The following is a 26,486-nucleotide window of genomic DNA, read 5'->3' as shown; positions in this document are numbered from 1 at the left end:
GCAAAGGATTAAAAGGAGAGGAGGTTGATTCAGACTTATTGTGATCTGATTGGGTTTTGTCTTTCAAGAGTTTTCTTAAGCTTGCAATTAAGTCCTGAACATATTTCAAGGGTCCAATGATGAGTATATATTTAGGAAATTGTACTAACTCTAGGTTTGAACTTACTAACACAATAACTTGGAGTCAGGAAGAACTGGATTCAAATCCTGCCCCTATCACTTAGCTACTGGGTGATCATAGGCAAATTACAATCTTGATGAGTCTCACCTTCTTCAGTTATAAAATATGAATGATAATAACACTTGTGATTCTTACTTTATGGGGACAGCTAGCTGATGAAATGCATAGATCTGAACTCAAATCCAGTCTCAATCACTTACTAGGTATATGACTCTGGGTAAGTCACTTAACCTCTATTTGTCTCAGTTCTTTGTCTGTAAAATGGGGAGAAGAAAATGGCAAACCACTCCAATATTTTTGCCAAGAAAACCCCACGGACTACATCCACATAGAGTTGGACACAGCTAAAAAACAATACCTACCTTATGGGATTATTAGGAGTCTCAATTAAGATCATGTGTGCAAATGACTTTGAAAACTTTAAAATGTTATATAATGAAAGGAGACAAATCAAATCAGCAGAACCAAGAAAAGAACATATACAATCATTGTCATTGTTATTGGGTCATTTCAGTTATGTCTAATTTTTTGTGACCCTATCTGAGGTTTTCTTAGAAAGGAAACTAGAATGAGTTGCTATTTCCTTCTCCAATTTATTTGACAGATGAGGAAATTAAGGCAAACAGAGTTAAATGACTTGCCCAGAAAAACAAAGGTAGTAAGTAACTAAGGTCACATTTGAACTCGGGTCCTTCTGACTCCAGACCCAGTGCTCTATCCATGGTGCTACCTAGCTACCTTATACAATGACTGAACCACATAAATGAAAAATGTAACCACCTGAAAACTGAGTGTTGGGGAGCTACAGCTATCAAATTTGGCCAAAAAGAAGATACACCCAGATGACATTTGTTTGCAGAGGTGGGGGACCATGAATATGGAACATTATACGTAATGTCATACTTCTTTGATATGTTGACTAATTTTCTGGTACTTTTTTCTTCCTCTTTTTTTTTTCTTCTTTATTGTTTGTTGAGCAGTGAAAGCCCAACCCCTCCACCCTCCACCCTCTCCATCTCAGTCTTTTGCTGGAATGATACTAGGAGAGTTGTTTCCTACTTCATTCTTCATTCCTCCCTCCTTATTAGGTAATTTAGAAAATACTCTCACTTTACTACTCCTTTAGATAAGTAGAACAGTCTCCCATTGGTATCATACTGGCTTTTTGTCTCAAAAGATATATCAATTTGAGCCTAGAGGGGCTCTGGGCCCTCAACCAGACCATGAATGCTCCCACTGTGTGCTCCCCACATACCTTGGCATGGAGGCTGCACAATGAGACTCTTCCTTCAGCAGTCCTCCTCCTCCTCCTCCCCTTGTGAGTAGCAATAAAGTTTGTCAAAGCTCTCTCTGTGGGGTGATCCTTTGTCCTGACTTCCCTGGATTATAGTAATTATAAAGGGATGTTTCTCTGGAGAAGGGGCTGAATGAAGGATGCAATGAAAAATGTCAATCAGGGAGTTTATGTTCTTATGGGGGAAGACAACATATTAAAGAGAGTGGAAAAGTTGGTATGGGAGGATGCAAGCTTGAGAGAGAAAATCTAAATGCAGCCTAGAGAGAAATGAAGACCTGACTGGTGTGATGCCCCCAGAAATAAATGGATAATTCTTTCATGCTGTGTCCTGGACCAACCACAGCCAGCCTATTGTGTTCATTTCTAGTTGCCACAAATTCATAAAGATGTGGACAAGCTAGTGGGTGTCCAGAGGGGAGCAACCAGGAAGAAGAAGGACTCTAAGACTATGTGACAGGTGACAGCAGCTCAAGGCACCAGTGATGTTTCACATAGAAAACAGAAAGTTCACTTCTCAGTTACAGAGAAGACTTTTTCTTGCGTTTAGAGTTGGACTAGATGGCTTTGGAAATCCTCCACTAAAATTCTTCAATTCCATGAATTCCAACCCTGACAGTTACTTACCCTTGGTTTCCTCATCTGTAAAATGGGATTAAATGTTACTTTCCCTGAGAGTCCATAGAGTTTACTAGATAGAGAGCTGACCACGGACCTCGATAAGATGTGGATTCAAATCCTGCCTCTGACAAACTAGCTGTGCAGTTATGGAAACTTAACCTCATAAGGCCCCAGAATCTATAAATTGCCGATGAGTTGTCAAATCCCATTATTATAGTTTAATTTTCCTTACCAGGAATCCCCCATGAAGATGAAACCAAAGGTTCATACTGGCCACCAGTACTGAACAGTGAGAATCATTGTGATGAAAGTGTTTTTATAAAACTTAGTGTTAAGTAAAGGTGAGTTATTGTCAGTTTCTTTGAATCTGAAAGATCATAGATTTAGAGCTAGACCTTTTACAGATGAAAAAAATGACCCCCAAAAGGGAAAGGGATTTGCCCAGAATCATACAGGAAGTATGTTTATCAAACACCAAGTACAGATAGGAAGCCAGTTGCCATGACATTCACCAACCATGCTCTGGTCTGAGATACTTTGTGGTGTGACCATCTCTTCCGGATGTATCCCATGTGTCCCTTATTAGAATATGAGTGTGTGAGAGGGGATGGACCACACCCAACACATCTTTGTCCCTGAGAACAGGCAGGGTCTTTTGCCTTTCTTTATATCCTCAGTTCTTAGTAAGGGCAGCCAGATGACTCAGGGTAGAACACCAGGCCTAGAGTCAGAAAGACTTGTCTTCCTTAGTTCAAAAATGGGATCAGAAACTTCCTAGCTATGTGACTCCAGGCAAGTCACTTGACCCCGTTTGCCTCAGTTTCCTCATCTGTATAATGAGCTGGAGAAAGAAATGGCAAATATTCCAGTATCTCTTCCAAGAAAAACCTAAATGGGAACATGGAGAGTCAATTCTTTGCATAGTATCCTCTGCATTTTAAGTGCTTGATAAATACTTATCAACTGTGTATCCTCATAGTGGGAACACAAGACTTTTCACATATGGTTGTTAATTAACTGACTGAGTTCCTTAGATTAAATATGACCTTTCTCATCATTCTCACTCCCATCACTTTAAATGATGAGACCTCTAAGTCTCGGTCCATTTTTTTTTTTTTGGTTTCTTCTTTTTTTTCTTTTCAATTTCCCCCTTCCCTTGTTTCTCTTTCCTTTTCCTTCCATCTTGGCACTTGGCTTCTTTCCTACTGCTCCTCTTCTTTTTCCTTCTTCCTATTCTCTCCATCTTCACACAATCACAAACTCTCAGCAGTGAAAGGGATCTCAGAAGAACCTTAGTGACTTCCTTGTGTGTCTCTTTTATCTCCTACTAAACTTTTAACTTGATCGTGGCAAGTATCAGATTTAGAGGTGGGAGGAAGCTCAGGAATCAACAATCCAATCCTCATATCCCCTAAATTGGGGAAACCATGGTCTGGAGGAGTCAAATGGCTTGCCTGAGGTCACAGAGGCAGGAAGTAACAAAGTCTGGATTTGAACCTCAATAACTTTTTTTTTTTTCCTGTTGTATAAATAATCAGCCTCCCTATGGACCTTATCTTAGCAGTAATAATAATAATAATGATAGCCAAGCACTGTATTAAGTGCTTTACAACAGTTATCTCATTTCATCCTAATGATAGCCCTGGGAGCTATGTGCTATTATTATCCCCATTTTACAGATGAGGAAACTGAGGTCAAATGACTTACTCAGGGTCACACAGCTAGTATGTGTCTAAAGTAGGATCTGAACTCAAGTCTTTCTGACAGGCCCAGCATTTTATCTGAAGCAGGACCTGGTTGGAGTCTTGTGTCCCACAGAACGTGAGGGAAGGGACACAACATTTTATTTTGTCTTAGTTCCTTCTGTGCCTAGCATAATATCTTGCATCCAAGTAGGTATTCACAGAATCACAGATTTAGAACTAAGGGACTTTATGGACCACTGGATCTAATCTTTTTTATTTTACAAATGAGAAAACTAAGTTTCAGAGGTGCCAAGTTACTTGCCCAGTCTGAGTTAGTAAGTATCAGAGGCACTGTTTGAAGCCATGTCTTCCTGATTCTGAGGCTAGTAACAAAATAGTTAACTTGTTAAATTAAATTATGCCAAGAGGCAAAATGGCATAGAAAGTGCTGGGTTTGGAGTCTGGAAAATCTGGATTTAAATCCTGCCTTGACCAACTGTATGACCCTGGGTGTGCCCTTAACCTCATTCAGACTCAGTTTCCCCATCTGGAAAATAGGCATAATAATAGCAACTATCTCCTAGTATTGTTGCAAGGATCAAATGAGATAACAGAAGTAAAGCACCTTATAAACCTGAAGGCAAATTTTGTCACATACATGATCTCATTCTCTAAGAACAAATGCTGCTTAATAAAAATGTTTGTTGAATGAAGGAAGGGATGAACAATAGGAAAATAAACAAGATGAGAGAGATTGCAGATGGTGATCATGAGACTATTGTTACAAAGTGTCTGAAGAAACAGGACCCAGTTCTTACAACTATCAAAATGGACATTTAAAGGAAGAGTTGACAGGGGCAAAGGTACCATGCTGCTTGTTCTCTGTCATCCTTTGCCCTTGGATTGACCTTGATCCAAGTTCAGATTTGAGTCCTGTATGTGAATTCTGGGAAGAGCACTTCTCTTTCCCCATCTGCATCCTTCATCCAGAATCTCTGGCTTCTCCCAAGTCTGGAGGGAAGGGCAAGTGATTGGCTTTCTCCTTTTTCTTCTCCTTTTCTCCTCTTTCTCTTCCTACTCCTCTTTCCCTCTTCTTCCTTCTCTCTTCCCTCTTCTTCCTCCTCTTTCCCTCTTCTTCCTTCTCCCTTTCCTCCTTTTTCTCTTCCTCCTCCTCCTCTTCCTACAGGAAAAAAATACTCTTCTAGATCAGAGAAATACATCCCTGCCTGTCAATTGTCCCTTAGGGTGAGACTTCTAACATTTCCTCCTTAAAATCCACTCCTTCCTGATCCTGATGTTCCAGCTGCTCCAACCTGCTGGCTTTGTCCTGAACAATTTCATCAGGAGTTTTCAGGAATCTGAAATTCAAAAAAAATGGAGAAAAGTTTAGGGGCTCACCTCCTGAGCCAGGGAGAAATGTTAACACCAGGCCCTTTGTTCCTACAGCCCATTTCTTCCTCATTCTACCGCGGTATCTGAGCTGTTCTTACCTGAACAAAAGTTTCTGTCCTGGCTCCTTTTTGATGATATTCAATTTGTAGTAATGCCGAAGAGCCCTTGACATCTTCTCATAGGTCATGTTCACCCGGTTCTGGAAGAGAAAGTAGGCACCATGTGACTTATGGGATCCGGAGCGATTAAACTATTCTGGGCCTTGAAGGCTCTGGCCCCTTGTGCTGTTGGAGAAGTGACCATCTGGTTCTCTCTGCTTACATTAATCCAGAAGTCTTCTTGCTTCTGAGGGTGTGGGGAGATGATGGGCGTAGGGTGGGAGAGTTTTATTCCCTTCTTAAATTACTCACTGGGCAGGCTGAACACTGCACATGATTGCAATGCAGAGATCAAAGTGTGATGGGGCAGGAAGCATCAGGGGACCTCAGTTCTAGTCCTATCTCTGCTACAAGCTCAATACAAACTTCTCTCAGTTTCTTTGTCCAGCAAATGCTATTAAGTAGTTGGAAATAATTAAATCATACAAATTTAGAATTGAATGGAAAAGTGGGAGTCGGCAGGTCCGATGCCTCCAATCTCCCCCAGCTTGTGCAGGGAGGGACAGGTCCCTATAGCATTTCTAAGAGGTAGCCTCTGCACCTCTCCTTGAAACAAACAAAAAATAATCCTTGTCAGACAAAGGGAGTCTTGAAGGATTTTTCAAAGTCACAATACAAATAGAAAGTATCATTAGTTTGGATACAGAATAAAGGACCACCTGCTTTCTCTTTTAGAAAAACTAAGAAAGTATATTTTTAAAGTACCCCATTCTAAAACTTAACCACTTTCTTTTGAATAGTAGGCGGTCCACTCAATGGAGTACAGAAGTTGTAGTCAGGGAGATCTGAATTCAAAACCTGTTCCAGACACTTACTAGCTGTGTGACCCTGGACAAGTTACTTCACCTCTTTCAGAATCATTTTCTTCATTTATAAAATGAGGACGGTAACATCTACTTCATAGAATTATGAGAATCAAATGAGATAAAGCACTTCAAGTGCTACATATAAATTCTATCATTATAATTATGATTAAGTATGTAAAAAGTTAAGGATGAAAGCTAAGTTTTTCTTTTTTTTCTTTTTTTAATGAATTAAGAAAATTGAATTAATTTCAAACAGGGAAACATCTGCTCTACTTAAGACCAGCTGGGGACCGCTAGGTGGTGCCATAGTGCCTGGATTCCGTAGACATCCTCCCTCCGTTCAAATGTGGCTTCAAACACATACCAGCTCTATGACCCTGGGCAAGTCACTTCCCCCTGTTTGCCTCAGTTTCCTCATCTGTAAAACGAACTGGAGAAGGAAATGGAAAACCTCTCCAGTATCTTCGCCAAGAAAACCCCAAATGGGGTCACAGAGAGTCAAACACAACTGAACCCAATTGAACAACCACAAGCTAAGGCCATTGCCTTTTTCTGTGAGCCAAGGGGATTCCAGGTAATGATCGAATGAAAGGAGTCTCTCTGACGGCATCAGTGGATGGGGACGTGCTAGACATCAACGTTGGCTACTGGAAGGAAAAAGCCTTAAAGGAAGGGAACTGAGTGATTTTGGGGAAAATTATTCTCCAAGAGAGAGCAGGAAGGGAAGTGAATCAAACTTTGTTTTCATAAAGCAAAATCACAAGTGAAATTTATCCCAAGTGTGGGAACTAGGCTTTATCCCATTATGGAATTGTGGCTGTTGCTTTGAAAATATAATAAACTGATACCCAAAAAGGATTTTTATTGGAGAGTGATGGGCTGGTTCTGTGTTTGGTCTTCTCTCGCTAAACACAAGTACTTAGATTGTAATGCTCTACATTTATGTTATTTCTAACAGGCTTGTCCCTAAAATGTAGTGTAGAATCTTCTTCCACATTAGTAGTACTAAGTAGTAAGCTGAGAGGTGGATGGATACAGAGCAACCTCTGAGCAGGGAAGGTGCCTGAACCAAAGGGCCGCCTCTGACCGTCCAGCTGTGTGACTTTGGGGGACATCATCTCCCCTTTTTGTGTGGCAGGAAACTTTCTCAGGCTTCAAGTTACAAAGTGGGTGTGAAACTACATTGATAGGGGGAATTCTTCACTGAGAACCCCTTATACCAATGAAATCCCAGGTGTGGTAAAATAATAGGTTTTCATTGTTCAAGCATTTCCATCTCTTCGTGACCCTGTGGCTCATACTGTGCATGGGGTTTTCTTGGCAAAGATACTGGAGAGGTTTGCCATTTCCTTCTTCAGTGGATTAAGGCAATCAGGGTAAATGACTTGCCCAGAGCCACAGAGCTAGGAGGTGTCTGAGGGCAGATTTGAACTCAGGTTTTCCTGAGTCCAGACTCAGAGCTCTTGCTACTTGCTATTCAGTGGAATGGATAACAATAAGTGGATAAGTACAAATCTTGGGTTTCACTGATTCTCCCAAGTGATGAAAGAACTCAGCATCTGTGCCTCAGTATTCCTACCTATGAAGTTGCAGTCTGAAGGAGCTCAAACATTCCAATACCAGGAGTGAGTCAATTCATTCCAAAAAACATTTACTCCATGTACCTAATGGCTAGGGTGCCAGTCTCCCCACTCCCCGCCCAACCACCATCCCCCAAAGTAAAACTTGTAAGGCATCTTGTACTCCTGGAAACCAAGGGTACCTTATGATTCCCCCAGAGCCTGGCAAGTCCATTTGGATCGACCACCCGGAAGACCTTGGAGTCCTTGTCTTCCCACTTGATATATGATTCATATTTGCTGTCAGAGAGCAGGTGATACACATAGTCCCATAGTAAACGACAGTCTGTGGTGGATCAGAGGACAACACAAATGTGATACATAGTTGGATGTAAAAATGCTGTCTAAAAAGAATTTTTCTAAGTAAAATAAAGCATAGTCATAAGGGAGGCAGGGCACTGAGCAAATATCTGTTAAGCCTTATTGAATGCCAACCACTATTCTAAGTGCTTGATAAATATCACCTAATTTGATCCTTGGGCAGCAAAGTGGCATAGTGGATACAGTGCCAGTTACTTAGTTCATCAGTTGTTAGAGTTGATCATTTTGTCGATTGGCCAATCAATCTGTCAGTCAGGCAGAAAGTTTTATCAGTTAGTCAGTCTGGTAATCAGCCTGTCAGTAATCAATTAGGCTATTAGTTGCAAAGGTAGTCAGTTAGTCAATCATCTACTCAAATTGTTATCAGTTGATTAGTCAGATAGTCAACTGATAAGTTAAATAGTTAACCTATAAATTGATCAGTTGGTCAAGGTTGTGCTGGTAAATGTTTAACACCAAGCTCTCCAAAAAAAAAAAAAAGAAAGAAAGAAATGTACACACTGTACATTTTAAAAGGTTAATCAGTATTATCAACACCTTCCCTGTTACTTTCTTAAGTCTAGACAATCAACAAAACAATGCATTGAGACCTGATTCACAACAGTTGTCAATTTTTAGGGAATGATCACACTGAAAGTTTAACTATTTGTTTAGAAGATCTGGTTTCATGCATACTCCCTGCAAACTAAGTGTTAATCAAGTTAACAATCAGTTGGTCAGTTATTTGTTGGTTAGCTAGCTGGTCAGTTAGTCTCTTATTGGTCCGTTAGACTTTTATTTTAATGAATATTTCCTCCTTAAAATCTAGCCTTAATATTTGGCCAGCATCGAATTTGTCTTTAGCAAAAGATAACAACCTTGTGAGAAAAGTGGGCTTGGATTTCTTCAATCCAGAGAAGCTCTGGGGTCCCTTTCTGCAGAAGGATTGGTCTAATGCTAGATTACATGATATACCAAAAGCCAAGAAGGGACACTGGCCTCCTTAGTTGTGTCACAAACAAAAGAAGATACTTTTTCAGTTCCTGAAATTTTCTCTGGCTGTGCCCCATGCCTAGAATGGTCTCCTTCCTTTGCTCCAGCTACTGACTCCCTTGACTTCCTTTAAGTCTCCAGGAAGCCTTCCTCAATCAATCCCACTTAATTCCAATGTCTTCTTTTTTTAATTTCCTTTTTTCCTTGTATAAAACTTGTTTTTTCTGTGTTTGTTTTGTTGTCTTCCTCTTTCTATTATAAGCTCCTTGAGGGCAGGGGTTGTCTTTAGTCTTTTTTGATGTCTCCAGAATTTGGCACAGTGCTTGACATATAAGTAGGCACTTAATAAATATTTATTGAATTGAATCCAAATGTACAGTTGTAGAAAAATAAATGGATGGGTGGAGTCATCCATTCTAAATTAAATGTCACTCTCCTACCTGTCACTTGACTCCTCTTATTTTAATATGAGTTCTAGAAAAATCCCAGCACATATTGGATATTTTCTTTCCCTTTTTTCCCTTTCTTTCTTTCTTTTCTTTTTCTTTTTCTTTTTTTTGAGGTTGTTGAGGTTAAGTGACTTGCCCAGGGTCACACAGCTAGGAAGTATTAAGTGTCTGAGGCCACATTTGAACTCAGATTCTCCTGACTTCTCCATTTACTGAACCATCTAGCTTACCCTAGATATTTTTTTAATCTTTAATAAAACTGTAATACTGTTATCATTTAATTAATTAGCTTGAGCTCCTCACTGTATCTCCTCCCCTCATATCTGATGTTAAGTAATGTCTAATGAACTAGGAAAACCTCCTTTCCCAATAGTAATTACTCTTTACATAATTAAGTGTTAAAATTACTGAACATATAACATTTATTAACAGATGAAATCAATCTTAAAAATATTTTCCTTATATAAATACATTATTCTTCCACTGACATCCTTCCTTTCCACATGAAGAACAGGGTCCCTCCCCTCCACTCACCTGCAAGTTTTCCATTAATAGGGTCTTGTTTTGCTCTGTGAAAGGAATAGATGACCTCTGCCCCAGAGCTGATATCTGCGAGATTAAGCGGCTCTTCTCTGAAGAAAGCCCTTGGCAGGGAGATAGAATCCAGCTGACCAGAGGTGTTGCTGGACCCCTCCTTCCAGGGGGATGTCTTCAAAACCCTTTGAGAGGTAAGTTGTAAGGAACTGTTCCCCTCTGCAAGGAAATGTAAAACTGCTGTTGTTTTATTTCCTAGCCTCCTGAGCTTTTTTCCTGAGTAATCTTTGCCACCCTTTCTGAAGTGACCAATAGGGAATATCACCAAGTCCTATCAAATATTGGCTTTTTCTACCTGTTATCCAATCCAATCAACTTTTCTTTATTTTGGGGAGCTTATTATGTGGAATAGTGGAAGTATTCTAGTTTTTGGAGTTCAGGGCCTGGTTCACATCCCATCATCTGTGTGATGTTGGACTTCAGTTTCCTCATCTGTAAAATGAGATTAAACTAGATGATTTCTGAGGTTCCTGATAGTTCAAAAACTATGATCCTATAATCTAAGTGCTAGGCTGTGTTTTCTAGGAAAAAAATCCTCTCCCACTCCCACTCCCACTCCCACTCCCACTCACTGGAAAAGAATAGAGTGAAAAGAAGAAAGAGTAGAGAAAAGGAAAAAAGAGGAAGGGAGAGAACTGCCAGAGACTAGCTAAAAGTCTATATGGGATCTGCATTGATGAACAAACAAGCCCTATTTCAACAGTCCCATAATTTAACTGCAAATATCTCTCAGGCTACTTTGCAAGGGACAGTGACCTTGGGGCCTTTTCTGAGTCTATCTGACCATCTTTTCCATCCTCCATCCTCCACTGACCGTTGAATTTACCTCAGAAAGACTCACAGCTAGTTTGGGCCCTGATCATAAACATATCCCTGGATAGAATCCTAAACATAGAGCAGTATGAGAATAGTGGGGGTTCAGCAAGCAAGTAGAACTGAGCATTGAAAAGAAGGGAGAAGGAAGTCAATACAAGCAAATTTTGAATCATGGAATCATAGAATCTTTGAATCATAGGATGCATCAGACACCAAGACTAGAATTGAGTTTAGAGGTCATCTAGTCCAGGTGTCCTGGAAGAGCCAATTGCTAAATTTTCAGTGTGAGCATCTCAGAAATCATTGCAAACCAGGAACTAACTGTTTTGTCAATTGTCTAGACTAATAAAGAAATAGAGGAAATGTTAATTGTGCAGATTAAACTTTAAAATGTGTTGAGGAATAACCTCCCCCACCCACCAAAAGTTGACTATTAAATTTTTACCAACACATCCCTGATCTAGTTCTCCACTCTAAGGAGTGCTACACCCTATGTTTGAATTCTGCCTTAGTTCCCACCTAGCTGTGTAACCTGGGCAAATCCCTTAACCTTTTTCAGCCTCAGTTTCCTCACCTGGGAATGGGGGTGACAATAGCTTCTACCTCCCAGGATTACTGGTTTAATGAGGTAACATATGAGCACTTTGCAAATCTCAAAGCACTATGTAAATACTAAATATTATTATTATTTTGTTGGTGGTGATCAATTGTCTCAGTCATATTCAACTCTCTGTGATTCCATTTGGAGTTTTCTTGGCAGATACTGGAATGGGTTGCCGTTTTTTTCTCCAACTCATTTTACAGATGAGGAACTAAGGCAAACAAGGGAAGTGATTTGTCCTGGGTTACATGGCAAGCAAGTGCCTGAGGGTGGATTTAAACTTATTCCAAGTCCAGTGCCTCTACTTATAGCACCCCCTAATTGCCCTATAGCTATAACAGATGGGAAAACTGGAGCTTTGTCCAATTTCCCCCAGGTGTCCACAGGATGATTTTTCCCAAGGCTGAGATTTGGGAGTAAGGATGGGAAGGTTTTCTGGGTAGTTATCGAAGTAGAAGAGAAGACTGACACACCTTCTAGAGGACAGAGAGGCTGCTGGAAGGGAACCACACGCAGGAAAGGAGCACTGAAGAGGGGTCCACAGACCAGGGCTCTCCTCTGTGTTTTAATATACTGAAGCAGCTCATACAAGACATCACCTGGAAGCAAAGGGGAGAGAGAGGTTGTTGAACAGGACTCTCTGAATCTGCCTGTGAACGGAGCAAATAACTAGTGCGTCCTCCTCAGGCTCTGGATATGTCACCCTGGAGCCCAAGTTGAAGGCTGGATATCCCCTTCACTCATTCACATGAAGAGGAGGCTGCCGCCCAGCCCCAGAAGATGCTGCTCCCTATCCCGAAGCAGTTGAAATCTTTCTTTTCCTTTAAAGCTTGGCTTTCTCTATGAAGCTCTTTCTTGGATCAATCCCAGTTGGAAGTAAGCTCTCCTTATTTCCTTAATGACATTTTTAATCTACCCTTTGTCCTTTGGTATTCTGCTTTGTAATAAGTTCTCAGACACTTGACATATATTTGTTGTGACCCTGAGCAAGTTGCTTAACCCCAATTGACTCCCCCAAAAAACAGAGATAGTCTGCCTTCTACATGTCCTATCCCTACTATGAAATTCCCTTTTCTAGGGAAGGATTGTGTCTGATTTAAATGCTATCCCCTCACAGTGTTTTAAATACATTTGTATTCCCCTTTAACAATTAGTTGGTTAGTGCATCTTATATAAATCTTTATTGGGATATTTTGAAATGGTCATGTAAATCTCCGGTTGATATATCATGAAAACAGTCATAGACAACTTAAATTTTTCCCTGACATTCACTTTAAAAACATTCAAGGATCCTACAATTTCTATTCAGGAATTTTTGTAGTTTATTGTTATTTAATAGAATTAAGTGAATTTTTGTATATTTTCTTTTAACTTTATTTGTGAATAATGATTATAACATGTTTGGGGGGATGGTTTATTCATGATACTGGTATATTTAATTATGTGAGGTTTTTTTTTAATTTTCTGGAAGAAACATATTTATGTATACTGATAAATATTGGACTACTACTGCTTTCCAGTATTTAAAATTTTTAAACTGGCTTTATGTAAAATCCTGTAGAACTAACAAACTATTGTTATTTCTAACTGACAAACACATATTAATATTGTACTTTTGAAAGTATAAAATATCATGTGGAATTCCTTGGTTTTGTTTTGAAGTTTATAATAATAAAATCTCCATGTTGTTAAAGAAAAAAATGCTAGCCTCAGGGACAGTTAGATGGTGCAGTGGATAGAGCACCAGTCCTGAAGTCAGGAGGACCTGAATTCGAAGCTGGCCTCAGACACTTAGTACTTACTAGCTGGGTGACCCTAGGCAAGTCACTTAACCCTAATGGCGTCAGGGGAAAAAAAATAAAAAAAGAAAGAAGCCAACAAAACATTTGTAAAAAAAAAAAAAAATGCTATCCCCTTACCACCCCCACTGCTTAACATAATGCTCTGTCCATAGTAAATGCTCAGTGTTTGTTCGATTGAATTCTGGCAATACAGCCTCCACATCATCAGATACAGACCAAGCATTCCCAAGAAATATAGGTAAAATAGTGTATGGAGTACTGGGATTGGAATTAGGAAGCTAGAATTCAAATCCTGCTTCAAACACTAACTAGCAGTGTGACCCTAGGCAAATTTGTTCCTCAGTTTCCTCACCTGTAAAATGAGAGGGTTGATTTCAATAGTTACTAAGGTCCCTTATTCAAACATTAAACCAATGATCCTATGATTCTACAGTCTCATGGAGTTTTCAGAGTTGATTGTGCAAAAACTTGGAATATTCTCTTTTCCTATCCTCAGTAGAAGTATCCGAGATATATATATATATATATATATATATATATATATATATATATATATATATATATTGTTGAATTGTATTGAATTTTTTGCCTTTCAGCTCTACTCAGCAGACAACTTCCTCCCTGATATAATTTGAGGGTTGCTGCTACCTGGCAGTGGGATGGGGAACAGGAAGAGGATGGTGTCTGGACCCTGGAAGTGATGGAATGAACAAAAGCCAGCGATTAGAGAAAAGAAGGATGCTGTGGGCATCAAAGGATCTTGGTTTGAATACCAGCTTGCTAATCACCCACAGTGTGATCTTAGGCAAATCTTTTTTTCGTTTCTGGCTTCTACTTTTCTCATCATCAATAAAATGAATGGCAGGGGAGGAGAAAGAGTACTGGCTACAGAGTCTGAGGACTTGGGATCAAATCCTGCTTTTGATATTTGGGAAATCAGCCTAACCAGTTACAGGACAAGTGTTGGTCACTTTTTCATTATTCCTCAAAAAGTAACACCATCTCCCATACTTTTGGATGTCCTCTGCCCTATCATAGATCCATCTCCTAGTAGCTTACTCTACCCTCCACCCTCTTGAAGTCACAGTCATACCAGGGTGAAAAGGTAGCAAGAACTGAGGGTTTACAGGAAAAGTGAACTCATCTATAGACTGCAGGGAGAAGAGAAACCCTTCTGAAGGAAGGAAGATCCTGGCCTCCAGATCCTCAGTGAGGGTAACAATCATTCCAGCAGCTCCATTAGGGGTGCCAATTTGGGGAACTGTGTAATAGGAACTGAGGGAATGAGGAGGAGGAAGAAGAGAGGGAGGAGAAGGGGAAGAGGAGGAAATGGAAAAATTTCAAAACGTTCCTCTTTGTTTCTTATAATTATAGACTAGGAAAAAAACAACAAAGAAACTTGAGAAATGTAATGCATTAGTGAGGAAAGAGAAGAGTAAGTGAGCAGTGTGACTAAGTGCCAGCTGAGACCCAGAGCATGATGAGGGGACCCTGAAACTCTAAAAATCCTTAAAGGAGAAAATCTCCTTCAACTCTGCCTCAGTGAGGGACCCTGCCTTGAGGGAAAAACAGTTTCACCCTTGTGATCTAGGTGGGGTGGGCTCAGTCCTGAAACTCACTGAATTTAATTCAAATTCCAGCTCAAACTGAAACCCAGTGATGAACCCACTTGGGACTCCACTCACGGGCCCCTTCAGCTAAAGCTCCCATCATAAAAGAGCCAAACTAAAACCTTCTCTTTGCAGAGGTTCCAAACATGCTATTCTTACTATGCCAAAGAGCCTCTGTCCACTAGAATATTCTTTTCCAGTGCCACCCTCTCTTTATCCTCACCTATTTCCCTAACCAGACTTTATGCCTCTCTGTCAGGATAATAAACCTCTTTTATCAATCAAGGTTTTCGAGTCTGTAAATTCTTTTACAGAGAACCTCCACACTGCCAGAAGGGAGTCTTCAAAACTCCCTATCTTTGCACCGAATCCCAAAGGGTTGCAGGGGAGCCAAACCTCTCCACTTGGTTTCCCAAAGCTCGAACCTCCCACTAGACCTTATCATTTAACTCCCTGACCACCAGAGACCCTAATCTCATTTTGGTTCCTTAAATCTAAACCTCATCATTTGAACTCATTCTCAAAATAATATTTTTAAAAGCATAAAACCAAACACTGCAGAGGTCAATTATTTGTAATAGTTATTAAAATATTAAAAATTCTAATTCCCAGACCCCAGGTTAGGAATTTATGGTTTAATCCATATTAATATTGAAGAGGGAGGGAAACTGTTCCCTTTACTGAAGCTGTATTCCCTTTAAAATTATCACTGTGAGACTGTGCCCCCTTTCTGATCTCAGAGATCAGGATCTCCCAGGCTCCAAGAAGTCTAGAGAAGGCCCATCTTCCCAGGATAAGAGAAGCAATACTATTCAAGGGCAAATCAGCTCCCATAGATCTTTTTGAAATTGTAAATTCTCATTCAATTGAGAAATGCTGGTCTGATCAGTTCAGGCTGTCCCAGCTCCCCACCAGGATGCCCATGTAGCAGGCTTCCTTCAGCTCAGCTCCTTGCAGAGGGCCAAGCAATTTGCTAGGATCTTGCCCGCTGAGCATTCTCTCAGCGCCAAGATTCTATTTCCCAATAGGACTCTGCCACTATAGAAGTCAATCTCTTAGCAAACTGATTTCTACCCAACAAATTTTCATTTTGCAATTAATAATTCGGGAATAAGTGAATTCTTTCACTCTAAACCTGCGCCGATTAAAGGGGATTTTTAACAACTCTCTTATTGCCACTAACCTCATAGGAATTGAGGTCATTCAAACCTCATCAATATGACAAATCTTGAAAGTGAGGGAGTTTAGGATTATCTGTCACTTATATTTGCTTATAAAGGAGTTTGTCAGATCCCCTTCTGATGATAAGATAGCATTACATATATATGTGTATTTGCGGGAAGGATGTCAGCAAACTAGAAAAGGGATAAGAAAGAAGGTACCACTGAGTAGGAGAAAAGGCACAATTTTGCCAAAAACCCAGCCCTAAATGAAAACCACCTTTTCCTGCTCAAGGGCCAAATGTGGAGCAGAGAGAAACCTCAGCTAAGACATGAGTGAAAAAAGGTCAGATGGAAAAACCACAAGTACGTTTCTTGCCCTTATATCCTTCCTGTCAGAGGCAAGTGACCACATCCGTTTTATGCCCACCCTAGCCATCTCCTTTTTGACTGGTCTTTACATTTGCTGACCTGAACTGGGAGCTCGGTATCTGAAGTCGTCCTTCGTCAGGATGCAGAGGGCCTTCCCATTCATCTCAAACTTCTGCTCCATCGTCCGTGGGAGGGAGTATTCCTGTTCAGCCCATTTTAGCCAGTGAATCACATCCTCCTTACTCCACAGTGAAGGGTGAATTCCTGTAACCAACCACACACATAGATCAGAATGGGAACCATTGATGCCATGAGAATGAGATCATAGACTTGCAAAGGGACCTGAAAGGGTCTAATTCTGCCTCTTCAACTTTACGAAGGAAAAAGCAGAGGCCTGGAGAACTCACTTAAGGTCACATAGAGAGTATGTGACAGGATTTTAGGAAGTTTACATGGAAAAACCACAAATAGGTTTCCTGTCCTGAGGACTTCCTGCCAGAGTCCAGATAGCCTAGGAGTTCTCATTTCATGGATCCAGAACTAGAAGTGACCTCAAAGATCATCTTGAGCCCAATTCAAACGTCAGTGCTCTGATTCTATGTATGCTACCAAGCCGCCACTCTACTGGCTTTGAGTTGGAGATGCTGCCAGACCAGGGAAGTACTAAAGAAGGGGAGAGAAGAGTTCTTCTTGATGAAGTTGATGGGCCACCTTTCTTGATCCCTTAGTCAGTCTTTGGAGATCACCTCAAGAGGACTGTCCTCTTTTCTTTCATTTTTCCCCATCATTTTCCTTCTGTTATGTTTATACTATTAATTACTTGAGGTAATCGATTTCAAAATTTTCCTTATTTTATTAGCATCAGTGTGTCATAATGGAATGAACATAAGGCCTAACACCAGGGAAGACCTGAACACAAATGAGAATGACTTGCTCCAGAGTCAGAATTCGTACCTAAGTCCTTGGGCTACAAATCTAGCAGTCTTCACCACCTTCACAATTTACATGGAACCATTGCTTACCCAGAGTGGCAAACAGTTAATTCAAGCCTTCCTTACAGGTTCATATTCTGCTTTTGATGTAGGATGACTGTGTGACCCTGGGCAAAACACTGGACCTCTTAGAGCCTAAGCAAATGTTTAATGAACCTTAAAATGCTTGGAGAAATGAGAATTGTTATATTTAGCATTGTGTGGGCTTCCTTAGGCTGCTTCCCTTGAGGAGTACTTCATCTTCCAAAGAACCATAGAATCTCAGACAATTTTCTTGCATTCCTCTTTGTCTGTCATCCCAGCTGGAAATCACAATTGAACAAGACTCTCTTTTTTTTCTCTGCCACAAAGGATGAATACTAAACATCACACACTTCACATGCTGTGATTAAAACATTAGACTTGGAGTCAGAAAGACCTGGGTTCAAATATCACCTCAATAACAAAATGTTTGTTGATTGACTAAAAAGTGCTTTAAATACTACATAAGTTCCAGTTATATATACTACTCCACTGGTTCTGTTTCAGAGACAGGGACTAGTGATTCCAAAAAAAGAGGATTTGCCCCACTCTTCTCCCAAATTTCCCTTATTTTCCAAAGAGGGAAACAAAGATATAAATTTATTGATGCAAATAGGGAGATGAAGATGAGGATGTTGGACCCAGCCAGTTCTGCTATTGGGCCATGCATCTCTACCATGGTCACCTCCTTCCATAAGGGCAAAACCCTGAAACTATAAATAATGTCTTAAGAGTCCTTAATTTGTTCTCCCTAGCCACATGATTGTGCAATGCTGTAGGATAAATTAAGAGAGAAATGTAGGAACTGGGAGAGAAGAGGAGGAGAAAGAGGAATAACATCCAAGCACCACTTCATTATGAATCAAAAAATCATGTAAGACTGATTTTGTTGTTCTCATTTATTGTTTCCTGCTGTGAAAGTAAAACAACATGGTTAATTAAATTCTCAGTATTAGGAAGCAAGGGGTTGCTGGTTGGTAAGAGCAGAGGCTAGTGGATTGCTCCAGTTCAAGAGTTCTGAACTGCAAAGAGCTAAGCTGATGGAGTACCTGCACTAAAGAGGAACCAATATGGCAAACTACAAGGTGGGAAGGAAACCACACTGCCCAGGGAAGGGTTTCTAAATTGGCCCAAGTTAGAAACAGAGTAAATCAAAGTTCTAGCCTGGGAGATTGGGCTGAGAGAGGGTTGCTGCATTTTCAGCCTGGGTGAGATAGGGGGACCCAGAAAAAGAGGAGGAGGATGAGGATGAGGAGAAGAATTACAATAACAACTGAGAGAACCAGGAGAAGGTGCAAAGGAGGAAAGGAAGGGGATGAGGAAGAAGACCAAGAAAGACAGATGAAACAGATTATGGAGAAAAGGAGTTTATTTTTGCCCTTCCCCTAAATACATCTTCACAAAATTGAAATTTGATAATTGTTCTGTGTGATACTGGGCAAATCACTCAATCTCCCTGGGTCTCAAGGAGGTTCCTCAACTATAAAATGAACTAGATAAACTCTAAGCCTTCCTTCCAATTTGCAATCTGTGTTCAGATGTAGGAGGTGGGAAGGACAGAACAGGAAGAATTAATTCTATAAATTAATTTCCTATAGTGTGATGTATTCAGAGATACCACAGAGAGAAGAGATTCCTGCACTGAGTAGGAAGTTTAACCAGGTAATTTCTAAGGTCTGAATTATCTCTGAATATATAATGTTGTGACTTTCAGCTCAAAAATCTTTATAACATTTAAGTCATTTAAAAGTGGAAGACACTACTTCAGAAGGCCATGTAGATCCCTAGAGCTCACAACCTTTAGGAAGAGACTAGATGACCAACTTTCAGGGACATTGATCAATTCTACAAGAATTCCTGTTCAGATACAGATCAAACCAGCTCCAATATGCCATAAAAGCTTCACCTTCCCAATTGTCAACAGTTCATTTATTTATATTCTTGCTGAGAATATGAAAATTAATCATTATCTTTACCTTGTCTGTGGAAACAGTTAAGTATTTACCACAAAATACAACTAAGGTACTTTCAGGGGAAATTAGGTGGCACAATGGATAGAATGCCAGCTTGGAGTCAAAAAGACTCATCTCCCTGAGTTCAAATCTGGCCTCAGACAGTGCCTAGCTGGATAACTCTGAGTAAGTCACTTCACCCAGTTTGCCTCAGGTTGCTTATCTATAAAATGAGTTTGACAAGGAAATAACAAACTATTCCAGTATCTCTACCAAGACAACCTCAAAAGGGGTCACAAAAAGTCAAATGTGATAAAAAAAAATTGCCAAATAACAATAAAAGGTACTTTCAGAAGCACCTCAATGATGCATTGATTCCTGCATGAATCCTCAGATGATGTGAGGAGCATCCCAGCAGTTCCAATTTGATGTAAAATGGGGCACTCTGACTACAATATACTTCACTGTCCAGGAATAGAACTAGCTAGGCAATGAACTCCCCATTCTTAGAAATGACATAAACTTCAGGATCATCTATCTGTGAGGGATATTGTAGAGCAGATTCCTCCTGCATTGTATACAACATTAAGCTGCATGACTTTTGAGGTCATAAAATATTTAGGTCAGTGTAAATAAGTTGAAAGTTAAAGGCTTAAATGTCCATGATGCATAAAAGCTTGAAATATCGTTCTACTATAATAGGACTTTGAACTGGAAGGGATCAGACAAGTCATTTAATTATACCCTTAGTGAGGGTCTGAGAAATGAAGTGACTTTACTGAAAGGTTACATTGGCACCTAAGTTGTTCAATGGATAGAGCACTAATTAGAGTCTGGAAGATCTGAGTTCAATTTTTAATTTATGTAACCCTGAAGAAGTCTGCCTCAATTTCTCTCTCTCTCTCTCTCTCTCTCTCTCTCTCTCTCTCTCCTCTCTCTCTCTGTGTCTCTCTGTCTCTGTGTGTGTGTGTCTGTCTCTTTCTCTCTGTGTGTCTCTCTGTCTCTGTCTCTGTTTCTCTCGCTTTGTCTCTCTATTTCTTCTTCTGTCTCTCTCCCTCTCTGTCTCTCTGTCTCCGTCTCTCTCTGTTTTTCTGTCTCTCTGTCTCTATCTGTCTGTCTGTCTGTCTCTGTCTCTCTTACATTTTGAGTTGTCTTTCTCCATCCCAACTCTGGATTGGAGACAACTAACATTTGATATGGATATATGTTGTTGCTATTCAGTCCTTTCAGTTGTGTTTGACTCTGTGACCCCAACTTGGAGTTTTCTTGGGAAAGATATTGCAGTGATTTGGCATTTCCTTCTCTAATTTATTTTACAAATAAGGAACTGAGACAAATAGAATTTAGTGACTTCCCAGAGTCACACAGCTGAGTGTAGATTTGAACTCAGGAAAATGGATCTTCTTCCTGACCTCAGACCAGGTACTCTATCCATTGTACCACCTAATAGCTCCATGGATATATATATATATATGGAAGCATACAGTTTATACTTCCATATATCAGTTATTTCTCTGGAGGTAGATAGCATTTTTCTTCTTAAAGTCTTCACAGTTGATTTTAATTGTTCATATATATTACTCAGAATAGCTTAGTCAATCATAGTTACTCTTTGAACAATATTGTTATCATATACAACATTTTTTTGTTCTGCTTATTTGACTCTACATTATTTAATGTAAGTCTTTTCATTTTTTTCTAAAATCAATCTGCTCATCATTTTTTATACTACTGTAGTTATTCCATCACAATAACCACAACTTACTCAGTCATTCCCTAATTTATGGCCATCAAATTTATAGTTCTTTGTTACCACAAAGACAATTGCTATAAATATTTTAAAATATACAAATTCTTTTCCTTTTTCCTTGATCACCTTGGGAAACGGACTTAATCATGGTATGGCTGGATCAAAGGATATACACAGTTTTATAACTCTTTGGGCATAATTCCAGATTGTTTTCCAAACGGTTGGATTAGTTCATAGCATATCAGTGTCCCTGCCTCCATTTCTTTACCTATAAAATGGAGGTGATAACAGCATCTACTTCCCAGAGTTGTTGTAAAGATCAATCAATTATCAAGCATTTATTAAGTTCCTACTATGTGCTAGGTAATGGAAATACAAAAAAAAGTCATAAATAGTCCCTGCTCTGAAGGAACATTTTTGAATACAATTAAAATTATATATAAATAAGCCAGATACAGGATAAATTGGAAATGATGAACAAAGGGAAGGCACTCGCATTAAGGAGGATGAAGAAAGTCTTCTTGTAGAAGGTAGGGTTTTGGCCAGGACTTTTTAAAAAAGGAGATAGAAATAAGAGGGAAGAGAATTCCATATGCTATATGCATATACCTAATGAAAACACTCAAAGTTGGGATATGGTATATCTTATGAATAAATTCAACAAGGAGATCAGTGATGCTGGACAGCAGAAGGAGGGTAGCATAGGGAATAAGATGTAAGATGATTTGAAAGGTAGGAGAAGATTCAAGTTATAAAGAAATTTGAATAGCAGAGGATTGTGTATTTGATCCTGGAGATAATAGGAGTCACTAGAGTTTATGAAATGATGGGGGGAAGAAAAGATATAATCAGACCTGTGCTTTAGGAACATGAAATGAACTAATACTTGTAAAACATTTTACAAATTTTAAAATACTATATAAATGTCATTACTAAGAAGAAAACCCAGGATTTGAAACCTCTGCCTCCAAATCCAGTGTGTTATTCATTACATGACCTGACTCTCCTAAGATGTAGGAAGGCCTCCTCAGAAGAAGGCTAGAAGCTTCTTAATGTAGGGACCTTTAAATGTAAGGGTTTGTTTTTATTTTCTGCTCCTAGCATGGTGGAAGGAACACTGGACATATAACATGAGATCCCAACTCAGTTTTCTCCTCTCCAAAATGAGAGGGGTTGGACTAAATGATTTTCAAAGATCCCTTCCAGCACAATCTCCAATTCAATGATTTCCCCACTCACACACATTTGGTTTTCATAGCCCATGGAATGTTAGGGCTGGAAGGGATAATTCCACTCCCTTTCTATAAAGAGAAAGAAAATACTTATTCTCCATCAATATCATGCCAGGTTCATATATATCATAGGCAGTCAAATCCTCTAACAGAAAGAATTTTAATTTATCTTTTCTGACTTCATCTCCAAAGAAAAACTAAATAAAATGAGGGCAGATAATGCAAACTAGGGATAGGAGCCAATAGGTTTACCTTGGAGAGAACCAAATGCATTTATCTTTAAAAGGAAAAACAAATCATCATTGATCTCTCATCTACTCACTGAGTCTGCCTGGTAACTTGCAGATCTCCTCTTCTTGGATAAGTTGCATTCTAGACTCACATTTGGCTTGGAACTGAGTGACTGGGGGTGATGTTGCTGACACCTGAATGGAAGAAGAATTAGTCGACTCTTCTCACTAGAGAGAAATGAAACAGAACAAGACAGTTGATCATTAACTTACTCAAAAAAGTATTCTTTTTTTATTAATCTAACCCAGTAAGTTTTTTTTTTAAAGAAAAATAGCTACTTTGTTTTTATCTAATCCAAACTTGCTAGTATACATTATGACAAGACCCACTAGAGGACTCCTGGATATAAATTAATTTCCAATGCATAAAATCTTAGGAACAGAAAATATGGTTTGAAATACAGATGGTACTTCCCACTGAGAGCTTTTAGAACCCTTTAAAAAGTACACCAAAAAGAGCAGTCAAGGTAAAGACACCTTTACTCTGGTCTCTCCCTTCCCCCCAGCAAAGTGATACCTCCATTTATAGCATTTCAAAATCAGTTTAACCTAAAGAAGTGACCTAGCCACTAAAATAATGAAATTATAGACTCTAAAGCAAGAAGAGACTTTAAAGATCATTTCATCAAGGGATTCTTAACCTGGGGTCTGTGATTCAATAGACAGATAAACAAACTAATAGATAGATCTAGATACAGACAGATCTAGATCTATGTTTTCTTTTCTTTTCTTTCTTTTTCTTTTTTTTTTTTTTTTTTTTTTTTTTTTTTTTTTTTTGCTGAGGCAATTGGGGTTAAGTGACTTGCTCAGTGTTACACAGCTAGTAAGTGTAAGTATCTGAGGCCAAATTTGAACTCAGGTCCTCCTGACTTCAGGGCTGGTGCTCTATCCACTGTGCTAACTAGCTGACCCAATGTATGCAAATTTAAAAAATTTAATAGTATTTTATTTTTTTCAATTAAATGTAAAAACAATTTTCAACATTTATTTTTAAAAACTTTTTGAGTTCCAAATTTTCTCCCACCCTCCCTCTCTCTCTTCCCCCTTTCCAAGATGGTAAGCAATCTGATATAGGTTATACCTGTGCATTGATACACATATTTCAACGTAATTGATTTCCTTTGTAGTTCCTTTAATTTTATGCATTTGAAAACTTTGTTCTGAAATGGGACCTACAAGCTTTATTAAAATCATATGACTTTAGTGACACCAAAAAAGGTCAAGGACCCTGAAACTAGTACAACCCTTTCTTTTGACAGTTAAAGAAGTTAAGGTTTAGAGGAATAATGACTTGTCTAAAATCTCAGGGATAGGAAATAGCAGAACCAGCATTCAAACCTCTGTCCTTTAGCTCCAGATGTAATGTTCTCTCCACTCTATTCTGATGCTGATAAAGGGGTTCAGTATTGGGTCTTGTTCTTAGAAGCAGACAATCATTTGAGGCTCCTTGCCAACAACAAATAGCTAATTCAAGAAAAGTAAAAGTGAAACTAGTTTCAGATTAAATATCAAAACAAAACAAAAGCAAACTTTCTACTCTTTTAGCAAGAATCTTCTAAATTTGTACAAAAAGATTCTGAAAATGATGGGAACAAAAGGATTTGATTGGATAAGGATTGAACCTGCCATTTCAATGGTCAAATATAGTTTAGTGACATTTCCAATGTAGTTCCCAGGGAACTTCCAGGTAAGGAAACTTCTATTATAACTTGAAGTATTGTCAAGAGCACAAAGATTGAGTGACTTATCCAAGGTCACACAGCCAATATGCCAGAGATGGGCCTTGAACCCAAGTCTTCAATACCCAGGTGGCAAAAAAATCAACAGAAATGAATTTAGGGTTTAGTTTCAGTTCCTATCGAATTTTCATTCAAGTCTTTTGGTTGTGGTTTTGAGCATCAGTTTCATGCACAATTATTATTACTGGTTTTCCACTTAGAAATGAGAGTATTTCTCCAGGAAAGAAAAAAAAAATCATCTCTCCCCTGCAACGCTGACTGTAGGCCAGGTCTCCACCTGTTCTTGGATTGAACATATGCATCCAGTGTTTGCCTCCTTCAACTTCTGTCAAGTAACAACTGCTAAAGATAGGGAAATTCCAAGACTGCTAACTGCAAGGGAAATGTGATCCTAGGAGTCTTAAAACTTCTGGCAGGAATCAAGACCCTAAAGAAAAGTATTGGTGGTGAAGACTCTGAAAAAGACATAAATTATTGGGCAGTGGGGTGCAGAGGAGGGAAGAATATGATTAAGGGATGAGGGTGAATGCCGAGTGTGAGTTCTGATGAGTTAAATGGATTGAAAAATTTAATGGGTACTGGAAGAATTGGAGCAAAGTAAGTGAGGACTGGTGAAAGTAGAAAATATGAAGAAGCAAACTGACTGAGGCATTGAATAGGGATTGTGGATGGCAGAAAGGGGAGTGGTGATGCTATGTTTGAAAGTGGGAATGGATAGAAACTTAATAATATGGTTGACTTTAGAGTTAGAATAGAATTCTTAGAGATTATCTAGTTTAAACAGTTAATTTTGCAGATGTGAAAACTGAGGTCCAGAGAAGGGAGATTATAGAAAAAATAAGTAAGTAGTAGAATTAAGGTTCAAATCCACCTCTTCTGACTCCAAATCAACAGTACAAATGTTGGTGAATGAAGCACAGTGGGAGTGCAAAGAAAGAAGTTGGAAAAAGTGAGTATAGGTTCTATGGAGAGACCTGGATAGAGAATAGCTTCCTGTGAGGTGGCAGAGGAGGTTTAAGAAGAGGAAGATGAGTCTTCCTTAGGTCAGGGATCAGAGCCTCTTACCTGCATTACAGGTGAAGAAGTGGAAGCCCGACTTTCTTTAATGAAGGTTGTGCTGACTCTTGTTGCAGGGGAACCTTGGTCTTCTCTTTCTGACCCTATTTCCATCCAAATCCTTATTCCAGACCAGGAAAACGAAAGATGAGAGAGGGTAAGAAAACGATTTTGAAGCTGGAGGGGCGTAGAGACGCCGGAGCTCGCAACCGAGCGGTAATGGGTGCCGGTAGTCGCTATCCTTCCGGGAAACGAAAATGAAAGAGCAGGATCTCCCTTACCCCCCTCCCCTTGGAGGCGGAGGACAGGAGACCGGGACAAGACTCTTGCCCTCCCCCAGAACTTCCACATTTGCTCCTGTGTCCTACCTCTGTCGGGAGGGATTCACAGTGGGAGTTCGTTGAGCACTTACTCCCTTTCATTTCTCTCTTCCTGAAGCGCCTGTCCGAGGTGCTGCCCGACTGAGAAACCGCTCGACTAATCTTTCAATCTGAAGTTTCCAGAGAACTTCTCGCTACAGGCTGTCTTGACTATCTTGTCCAGTTTGTGTCTGGCGCATAGTAGGCACTTAAGAAATAAATTTTTAATTAAATAATTTAGAAGGACGGGATTTGGGGAAGCAAAAACGCGCATCTTGACACTAGAATGTCATATACATTGGGCATATACAAAGAAACTCCATTCAATTAATTCAACTTTTTTTCTCAATAGTTTTTTATTTTTCTGAATGTAAAGATAATTTTCAACATTCATTTGTATAAGATTTTGTGTTCCAAGTTTTTTATTCCTCCTTCCCTTCCCATATCTCCCCTCCCCAAGACAGCAAGCAATCTGATTTAGCATACATGGACATTCATTCCTTTTAAACATATTTTCATATTTGCCATGTTGTGTAAGAAAAACCAGATTGAAAGGAAAACAAACAAAAACGGTGAAAATACTGCGGTTCCATCCACATTTAGTCTCTACAGTTCCCTCTGGATGTGAATGGCATATTCCAT

The 26,486-nt window shown here is 39.4% G+C and overlaps 1 protein-coding gene across 1 annotated transcript; it reads right to left on the bottom strand.

The window, feature by feature from the left end:
• Nucleotides 1-4,856: 4,856 nt before the first annotated feature.
• ETV7 (ETS variant transcription factor 7) lies at nt 4,857-25,910 on the bottom strand. The gene is made up of 9 exons (XM_023502962.2): nt 25,495-25,910; nt 24,029-24,154; nt 22,723-22,858; nt 16,553-16,717; nt 11,983-12,108; nt 10,033-10,251; nt 7,900-8,042; nt 5,272-5,372; nt 4,857-5,139 (listed from the first exon to the last, which is right to left on the bottom strand). Exons 3-9 carry the CDS (start codon nt 22,769-22,771, stop codon nt 5,022-5,024), a joined length of 921 nt encoding a protein of 306 aa, XP_023358730.1. The 5' UTR covers nt 22,772-22,858; nt 24,029-24,154; nt 25,495-25,910; the 3' UTR covers nt 4,857-5,021.
• Nucleotides 25,911-26,486: the final 576 nt, after the last annotated feature.

This window comes from Sarcophilus harrisii, chromosome 4, assembly GCF_902635505.1.
Source record: "Sarcophilus harrisii chromosome 4, mSarHar1.11, whole genome shotgun sequence".
Lineage (NCBI taxonomy): Eukaryota > Metazoa > Chordata > Mammalia > Dasyuromorphia > Dasyuridae > Sarcophilus > Sarcophilus harrisii.
Note: the sequence above shows the minus strand (reverse complement) of the source record. Positions and strands in the feature narration are given on the sequence as shown.